This window comes from Corvus brachyrhynchos, unplaced genomic scaffold (genome assembly GCF_000691975.1).
Source record: "Corvus brachyrhynchos isolate BGI_N302 unplaced genomic scaffold, ASM69197v1 scaffold544, whole genome shotgun sequence".
NCBI lineage: Eukaryota > Metazoa > Chordata > Aves > Passeriformes > Corvidae > Corvus > Corvus brachyrhynchos.
The window spans coordinates 3492075-3501944 of NW_008238325.1; the positions used below are offsets into that span (position 1 = coordinate 3492075).

At 43.3% G+C, this 9870-nt stretch overlaps 2 protein-coding genes across 2 annotated transcripts in view; one reads left to right on the plus strand and one right to left on the minus strand.

Annotated features, from left to right (window-relative positions):
- Positions 1–4423, plus strand: part of PFN2 (profilin 2) — a 6062-nt gene extending 1639 nt beyond the window's left edge. The window contains exons 2-3 of the mRNA XM_017734417.1: positions 158–382; positions 2243–4423. Of these exons, the coding sequence (XP_017589906.1) occupies positions 158–382; positions 2243–2340 (323 nt within the window). The 3' untranslated portion in view covers positions 2341–4423. The remainder of the gene's footprint in view (positions 1–157; positions 383–2242) is intronic.
- Positions 4424–6448: 2025 nt separating this feature from the next.
- The window catches only part of RNF13 (ring finger protein 13), a 24623-nt gene continuing 21201 nt past the window's right edge, over positions 6449–9870 (minus strand). The window contains exons 8-9 of the mRNA XM_008633774.2: positions 9180–9260; positions 6449–7918 (exon numbers count right to left, since the gene is read on the minus strand). Of these exons, the coding sequence (XP_008631996.1) occupies positions 7554–7918; positions 9180–9260 (446 nt within the window). The 3' untranslated portion in view covers positions 6449–7553. The remainder of the gene's footprint in view (positions 7919–9179; positions 9261–9870) is intronic.

A 9870-nucleotide genomic window follows, 5' to 3' on the forward strand; every position in this document is an offset into this window, starting at 1 on the left:
CCCCCGCGCGCAGCGACTGCGGAGCAGCGCAGACTGCGCCTAACAAAGCCCTGTGTTCTGGAGCACTTCCTGCGGGGAGCGAGGGGAAATCACGGCCTTGGCCTCTCCACACGAGACAGGACCGTTTCTAAATAGAAATTACAGCAATAAAACCCAGCCGTGCTAACTCTGAGCTCTTTCCTTTGGCAGCCAGGAGAAATAGATATGATTGTAGGAAAAGACCGAGAGGGTTTCTTCACCAATGGTCTGACCCTTGGTGCAAAGAAGTGTTCTGTGATCAGAGATAGCCTGTATGTCGATGGTGACTGCACAATGGACATCAGGACAAAGAGTCAAGGTGGTGAGCCGACATATAATGTTGCTGTAGGCAGAGCTGGACGAGGTAAGCACCCTTTTCTTTACCTTCAGATCGCTAAATTACGAAATGTGACCCTAAGCATAGATGTTAACTATTAAGAAAACCAAATTCCTGTATTTAATGGCTAATTCTGGGAAGTGATGCAAGGGGGTGGATGGCAGTGCTCTAGCTGAGTTCTGACTGGGAATTACACTCATCCCCGTTTCCAGCTGCACCCCAGCCCGGCACCAGGCTGTGCAATGGTTAACAAGTCCCTGACAAGCAGGAAAAAGCAGGCTACAGCTCCAAGTAGGCTTAGCTGGTATTCCATCACTTGATACCTGAAGCTCAGGATGGGTCTGTTAATGACAGGCTGTGACTGCAGCTTTCTTTTTGTAAATTGCTTGATGGAAAGTTTATTCTGCAAAAATGTGACTCTCATGTATGAGCTGCTCCTACTTATAGAGTTCTACACTAACTCTTTTTGCATTTCCTATTGAGCCTGCTGAAGTCTGTCCGGGCAAAAAAACCCCATCCAGTTTGGTACCACTGAGAAGTGTGCTTCATGCTCATACACCTGCTCCTTGTGCTCTTCATTTAACTTCCAGTAAAACCTATTATGGGGCAGCTACTCATCTGGGATATAAAATACTGGCTGGGAGTGGTGTGCCTTATGTTGCGAACACCTGGGCTAGCGTTTTTGGGCTGGCTGTTGAACAGGTTCATGAGTGACAAGACTTCTGCTTATAGATGTAAAACCAAAGGCAGAGCAGGTGTCTGTAGGCTAAAGCCCAGGGCAGGGATGCAGGAAGAGGGTTGGCAGCACTGAAGTGAAACAAGCAGAGTTCTGACTTGTGAAATAGCAGTGAGAACTGTCTTAAGCTTTTATGAGCAAATTGCTATGGAAATAGTATCATAGAGTCATTAAAGTTGGAAAAGCCCTCCAAGATCATAGAGTCCAACCATTCTCCCAGTGCTGCCAAGGCCACCACTGACCCATGGCCTCAAGTGCCACAACCACATGGCTTTTAAATCCCTCCAGGGATGGGGACTCAACCACTCCTCAGGGTAGCTTGTGCCAGGGCTGGATAACCCTTTTGGTGAAGAAATTTTCATGATTTCCAACCTAAACCTTCCCTGGCGCAACTTGAGGCTCCGATGTATGATCACATGTAGGTAGACTGGCTGCAGCATTCCCGGCTTGGTGAACAGTCCCTGGCCTGTGGCAGCCCAGTGCTCACTGTGTCCCTCTCCCTGCTGGGGGACATCTGATGGCAGCTCACAGTGGCAGTGGCTGGTGAGGAGCCTCCAGTATTCCTTTTACCAGACAATCTGGGACATCTTGCTGGAACTGGGGGAGTGGGGAGAGCCCTCAGCATGACAACTGTCCCTGCGTTTTGTCTCATGTAAAATGTGTGGTTTATAGTTGTGTTATTGCATGGAAGGTTTCAGCCCAACTCAACCTTTGGGGTTTTTTACCAGCATCAAAGCAGTTACTCTGGTTCCTATACCAGCAGTGACTGCTGCAGCACAGATCATGGGAATTTCCTTTTGCCACTCTCCAGTCACACTTGTGCACACACTGCACCCCTGCCCCCACAGGCGTTTAAACTACAGCAAGGATTTCCTTGCTGGGTGATGACTGATGGTGAGAGACACTGTAATGCTTTTCTGATAGCTGGTGGCATTTTTCTTAGTAGTGAACTCTTACAACTTCCATAGTTGGATAAAATCCCTGAGGATAGCTTGTAGCCCTGTCTACATCTGTGTTTTAACAAAACTGTTAAACCAGCCTAATACCCAAATACTAAATCTTGAATTTGAGGGTGTTTACTGCACTGCCTAAAACTTGCATTATTTCCATGTCTAACACACTTTTTAAAACTTTTTTCTTTTCTCTTTCAGTCTTGGTCTTTGTAATGGGCAAAGAAGGGGTCCATGGAGGCGGATTGAATAAGAAGGCATACTCAATGGCAAAATACTTGAGAGACTCTGGGTTCTAGTTGTTAGGCAGACTGTTAAGTATTAGGGGAAGATTGCTATTAAACTTTCCTGGCGGTGAGCTTTAAACCTTACATTCTGGAAACTTTACTAGCAATGCAGGGTGATGGGGTATGAACCTGTGTCTCCTTTGTATCCCTTTGTTGGTGGGGAAAGGTGTTCTTTTTTTTTTTCCCCTTTAATTCTTTTCATTTCTGTTTTGTTTCCTTGTGTACTCCAGCATTGGTTATAGTCATGGGAAAGGAAGGTGTCCATGGAGGGACACTCAACAAGAAAGCATATGAACTGGCTTTATACCTGAGGAGGTCTGATGTCTGAGCAGCCTCTCCCCATCCACCTAGCAGCTGTCTGCACCACCACCCGCTTGTGCTCAGTGCTACCAGACCGTAGATGGTAGTTTGTGGTTTTTTATTTACCCATTTCCTACTGTCATAACTCCAGTTCCCCCTCGTTCATCTCTGTAACCACTGTAGGTAACCGAGCCCGTCTGGCACCACCACGATGATGATATGCATGATAACTTGAAACTTGGGAGGGGAACATGCCAAGTGTAGGCTCTGCTTTGTCTTAGCAATTAGTGTGATATTGACAACTAAACCAAGATACTAAACAAGGTGCCGATTGTACAATCTAATTTGATCAATGCCTCTTCAGCACTTTGAGCAAGTCACAGCTCACTAGTCTTCCTTTCACAGAGCATGGTTGGGAGGAAAAAAGTGCGTGCATATCTTCACTTCTGTCCCTCTCTTTGTTTCTGTTTTTTAAACCCATGTGTTTGCTTACACCCATTTTTATAGTGCCTGGTTTGTTTAACCAATTTGCCACTCAAAAGCTATTAATGTCACATTAGTTTTGTCATTGTACTTCACTGCAGGCTTAAGTCTCTTACGTTTTCTTGATGATGTCTGAAGGTTGTACTGCTTAACAAGTGCAATCACAAAACTATGAAAGGGTACAGATGCACTTCCTCCCATGACCTTAAGCCACCATCCTAGGGATTCCCCAGACATTCCATCATTACAATAGCTCAGGCACTTTTTTTTTTTTTGCCAGCTCCTGTTCTGTAGTTGACTTGTGCAAGGCTGCCACTGTGGCCACTAGCTAGCCTGGCATAACCAGCTGGAGTGTGTCTGGTTTCAGTTTCTCATAGGACCAATTTTAATTTGCAGCTTGGGGGTTGGGGGGGGGGTTGTTGTTTTTGTTTTTTAATATGAAACTGCAAAGCCATTGTGGAAAACTGCCACCTTCAGCTACCCTGGGAGCTCTGACTGGCTTCAATCTTTCTGCCAGTTCACTCAGTGGTGCAGAGTTTGGCTGCTCTGAAGCCACTGTTTGGGTTGTTGTTTTTGTTTTTTAATAAGAAACTGCAATGTCATTGTGGAAAACTGCCACCTTCAGCTACCCTGGGAGCTCTGACTGGCTTCAATCTTTCTGCCAGTTCACTCAGTGGTGCAGAGTTTGGCTGCTCTGAAGCCACTGTTTGGATGAAGGTTGGTAGTTTGTAAGCTAAACTGTCAAAATACCATTTCAAATTTAAAAATCTTTATCTGACCTGTCACACCCTTGCTGCAGAAATGATGGAGTGAGCTGCCTTGTGCACGAGTCATCTGAAATGTCTGTAACCAAACTCAGTTCAGGCACGGTTCTGACTTGTATGTCCATTGCAAGAACTGCAGAACTCTGTATACTAAAGAATAAATGGGAGATGGTAGTGGTTGGAATAACTGACTTGGCTGTCTTGTGATGAATTTTTTAATATGTATTCTGTGCCATACTATTGTTTAAAAAAAAAAAAAATGAACTGTTGCTATTGTGAGATGGATTTTAACTGACTCTGAGGGTTTCTTTTGACTGGCACTACCTTAGGGACATTCTAGTATTTGCTTCTATTGTTGGGCCTTGTGGATAATGTACAGATTTAAACAAATTCTTGTTGCTGATTTGTCCATTTCTTTCCCTGCACTTTGTTACATCTGGGATACAGTCTAACTCATCTGATTTAATATGCATTTCAAAAAATGCCATAACTATTAAAAACACCTTGTTTACAGACAGATGAAATAAATTTATTCCAACCAAACAAAACCAGACTGTTGGTAATTTTTCCCCCCCCACACCCAGAAATCCTCTGAGACCTTCAGGTCTAAGTGCAGATTTAAGTTTTGCAGGACAGCAGTAGTATAATAATATGATAATTAGTGAGATAATATGACGTCAGTCAAAAGCCAGGCAGTCTTTGAGGTAGATCTTAATTTAAGAGATGATTTCTCTTCTCTTTAATACCACATTTATCCAGCTCTCTGGTGTGGGTTTCCCCTGCCCTCTGAATGCCCAATACACCATTCCTGAAACAAGGTGAAAGAGACTTCGCATAGGACCTGGCAAAGGAGTCTGTGGTGGCCTGCCCAGGTCAATACACCTAGCGTGGGAATGTGCTCCCCTCACCCAGAGAAGGGGCAGATTTAAAGTCTCCATTACCTTACAGGATTGCACCTGTATTTGCTACTTCGGCTGAGAACTCCTAAAAACACAGGCCCAGTGGGATGTGATGGTGAACCCTGGAGCTTGTGGGATGGGAGGACAGTCAAGCCCAGATCATGGGACACAAATCTGTAGAAAGGCTCTGCCATCTTAGGCCCTCAAACTAGTCAGGTGCTTCTGGATAGGACCTGGAAATGCCTTTGTTCTCCCCTCCTTCCCCCACACCTTCATCTTCAGTGTCAGCTGCACCTGGCTCCTCTGCTTGGCATGAGAGCTGGGTCTAACTAAAACCTTCCTATATATAGTGTTCATATTCTCCCACTGCCAAGTGGCTCTGTGTCTGAACTGGATCTCCCAGTGCCAAAGTTAGAACGGACCAACACACCCACAGCACAGAGCAAATGCCTGTTCAGCAGTAACTGGTACAGAGGATGCTAATCTGCTTCCCCCATAAAACACATGTGAAGCTGTGCTCAGTGTCTTAACACAAAGTTGCACTCACCGTTTGACTGCAGAACTTTGTTTCTCCCTGGTTAGGAGGCTGACGGTAGCATGTTCCCAAAGCTGCTTCTGTGGTAAGGCCAGAGTGGATGGAATTGACTGTAGCACCACCTCAGAGGCAGAGCAGCTGCTGGCAGCACACACCAGGTACTTGTCATCACATTCCTTAGTGTGACATTGTTCCTTTCTGACCAATTCCCCTCTCTTGAGTGGGTGTATGTCACCTGGACACTTCTGCTTGGTTAACAATTAGGTGTTGTTCAAATGAGTTTTTCAAATGCATTTTTGGTGAATTTTCCTAGCATAAATGATTGCAGGCATTAGAATTACGTAAGAGCGTATATTACAAAGTTTAGGTCAGTTCATGGTTCTGGAACTCCAGATTTTGGGGTGCCTGGATTACAACAATGAATAAACATACACGCAGCAACTGCGGGGACCTAGTTTAAGAAACATCTTTCAGCTTAGTAATTAATTTTCAGAAACCATTTTCCCATTTGGACTTACCTAGACATATGCATGATGAAGGGGAATTTTGCCTGATGAAAATACACCACTACACTGATTGTCATTACCCCACGGCTGCTGGCAGCAGTGGTTTGGAGATGAATCATCCTTTCATTATGATCCTTTTACTCATTGTGCAAAATAAACTTTCCCTCCTCTCAGCCAGGCCCAGAAAACAGATCTGCATTGCACCGTGTGTGGCTGCATGGAGTGTTAAGTCAGAAGTCGCATCTGGGACCACCTCACCTGCCATCGCCTGTCCAGGGTTCCAGCACCGGGGCTGTGGCTCTGCAGGCGCTGCCAGCTGGGTAGGAATTGTTCAGAGTACCCTGGTCCTCCTTCATGCTCCCCCAGGCAAACTACATGTACAGACTCTGGCCAGTCCAAACTCCTCCTCAAGCTAGAAATGAACAAAAATGAAGGTTTTCTGCATAACTCAGACCCTCTTCACACAGCACTGGTCAGTGCAACTCCTTGTACTGTGATTCACAGTATGATGCAGGAAACATCTGCTCAGAGATCCCAACAGTTCCATGTTCTTCATCTTCAAAAGCACTTCAACCTCAGTAATGTAGGCCGAGTACTCAAGGTCTCAAGTGATGCAAAAGTTCAATAAACTGCTTTTGATATTTAAAGTGGAAAACATGTTTATTAACATTCTTTCAAGCTTTCCTTAGTCAAGGCCATATAAAAAAAATCTCCATTTGAGTATATGCATGGTTTTACTTTCTACATAGTTACAGAGGTATTATATAGAATCTACCTTTTTTGTGATACACTGGTAAGTACTGAGTTCTGTGAGACAGGTGTAAGCACTTGTTTTCAAATTAGGTACTTGAAAACAATTTTTTATATACAATTTAGCAGACTAATGCAGCATAAAATGCTCTTAGTAAGAGGTATATGAGCCAAGGATCAATATAATACTTACCTAAACTTCTTTTTCTATATGGAACAAAACCTCTGTCTCAGTTGTTTCCCAACTGCCACCTCCTCACTGGAAACCAGACAATGAAGTAGTAGCAAGGAAGGACAATTAATGTGCTTATGGTGGACCTGACCTTGTGAATTGCTCAAAACTAAACATAGAGTCTAGGCTTCCTCATCCTGGGAATTGCTCAACGTAACTGCTTAAACTCAGCTACTATGGCAAACTCCAAAGGATTATTTGGAATCACTGCTTTGAGATAAAAGTGGAATTTCTTCTGCTTTGTTTTGTTTTGACATACCAGCACACAGAATATTGATCTGTTCTACATTTTCCTTTCAGCAGTGGTGACAATTTTTAGGAAAACTATACAAACATGCAAATACAGTTTTTGTTGGGCCTAAGGGGTAACACATATCTACATGTAATAAATATTGCTGTCAGGACGACCCAGTTGTAGCTATGAAGTAGAAATAAAAGTACTTCCAGAGAAATCCCATTTCAACAAGAGACATTTAGAGTCTCTGTGATATTTCTATTGATAGAAACTATTAACATTATTCGTTAGCATTGTGAAGTCCAGTTTAACTGTTGGTTTTGAGAAGACAGAATGTGTGACTGAATACCTGAATCAAAAATAAATCTACCTGTAATGATTTAACCAGAGTACTACTACATGAACTGCTGCTCCTATCAAAGAAACCAAATGGATTACAGATTAAAGAGATTCCCTATGCAAAGGTTTGTAAATAGCCTTAAGAACCCTTTTGTTCATACACCTATAGGTCATTAGTAGTCTCAGACAGTGTTTGCCACTCTGTACTCCCTGTCCTCACTGGGCTGCAGCTGAACCACTACACTTTCTTCATTCATCCCATTTTCCGCATCACTGCTATCAACATTGTCATTGTCATCCTCCTCATACTCCGAGGACTCAGTCATGTTCTGATGGGAGTGGGACTCCGACAGAGCCCCAAAGGACTGTGTGCTGACCGAGGCCAAAGGTCTGAGCAGAGGAGTGTTCTCAGACACTTCATTCTCCTCTTGGCTGCTGTCTGTCTCCGAGTCAGAGTCCCCCTGGGAAGGGACCACTTTCTGCTTACACACAGGACAGGTTTTTTTTGTTTTTGTCAACCATGGGTCCACACACTTGCAGTGATATGCTGTTAGAAAACAAAATACAAGGACATCATTATCACAGTGAAAAGGACAGGGAAACCTGCTAACCCGTGCTTCTCTTCAGTGACACGGGAGAATTTTAGTCCGAAGTTTGTTGGCACATAACCTGTAGCAAAACACCTGATGATTAGGATCTCAGTCACATAGGTATATGCAATGAGTACCTGTGCTCTCTACTGAGTGAATGAGAGCAGTAGTAGAACAGGCCACATCTGACAACAAATTTTAAAGCTTTTTGAGCCATTCCATCCCTTTGCAGCAGGCATGCCCACCATCATCATCCTCACATTGCCTCTCACCTCCACACCAACACGTATCAAAGCACCTCATTATTAAATGACATTACCGCATGATTTTGTGGATCTTAAATTAGGTCTGCAATTGGCCCTCAACTAGACTGGCCGTGTTTAAAAAAAAAAAAACTATTTAAGTGTCTCACTTATGGTATTAAAAACTCATCTCTTCTTTCTAAGAGAGACTTCTACTTGGCAAAGAGCTCATATTTACACAGCCTAGCAATGTTATGTTTAGTATCTGGTCAAGCACACTGGCAACATGTTCTCCACACGAACTGATGGTGGTGGTTGGTGGTGTTCAAGTTAAGTTACCTCTGCAGTCCCCCACTGAGAGAGGCACCATGGACCTGTTCTTTCTCTTCTGAGAATTCCTTGTTTGTCAGCCTAGTTTGAAATTGGTTTTATGACTGAGGTTCTAAAAAGCTCCACCTGTCACCTGCTGTGCTGGCTGTGTATAGAAGGCTGTAACATCTCTGCAGTGGGCTGGACTTGAGAAAGACTGACACAGGAAAATATTTCACTAACTGACTTCCAAGTGCAGTCAGGCAGTGGTGTGCATGGCTGCAGACTCCAGGACAGACCCATCCCTTCAGCTGCACCTCCAGGTCACAAAGAACTCAATTTTGTGGTTTATCTGTTTTGGGGAAAGTGAAAGCCTATATTTTAAATGGAGGAAGTATTACAATGAATATGGGTATTTAGGGGACAGCATCAAGCCCGGATTTTCTTTCATGAGTACATCCAAGGAAAAATGCAAAGTGGGAATACTAGCATTTTAGCTTTTAAAAAGAGATAGCAAGCTTTCACTTTTCCCACTTTGTACATTCATTCTTGAATATTAGCAAAAAGAAATTTTATAAATCACTCACTAAACATTCTCTGTGGGTTTTGGACAATGTTTTGGAAAGCTGTTTTAATCTAAATTCAAACCTAAAATACAGCTGCTTACCATGAGAGCATGGAAGGATCCTGAGCTTGTCTCCATCCTCATATTCATCCAGACAGATGGCACACACATCATATTCATCTCCTACAGCACATAACTGAGAATTAGTTTGACTTTAAAGGACTGGCAGCAGACCCTTCTGACACGCACATGGGCTCTCCCGCCTTGTTCCTCAGGCTGAAGGAACCACCACTTCCCCCTGCCCACGCAGGGCAGTTCCTGCCAGCTGCAGAGCTACTGCTGAACTTTTCACATCTCTGGAACTAGAGCTCATTCACTTAAGGTTAATAAAAATATTTTAAACTGTGTGAAGTGCTATCTCTACAACATTTTTTCATGCTTATTGAAAATAAGGTAAAAGGATTTAAAATATAGCATTCACTTTACTATACAGGTTTTAATACATTATTGACAAAACTTAAGGCAGAAAAATAGCAACAAAGAAAACTGGATAAAAAATAAGAATAATAATCAAGAATGACACTCTGGCTGCAGGAGGAAGTTCAGTGTTTTGTAACTCAAACTTCACAAATGGGATACACAGCACCTACAGTACTGACACAGTGTAGGTTGGTGTGGTATGTTATATGACCAAAGGAGAGACAATTTCTAGAGGTTAATGCATTCCCATTTCATTTTTTTTTGTCAAGGGTTTTACAACATGCTCCTTCCATCAGTTCCCATGGCTCTTTCC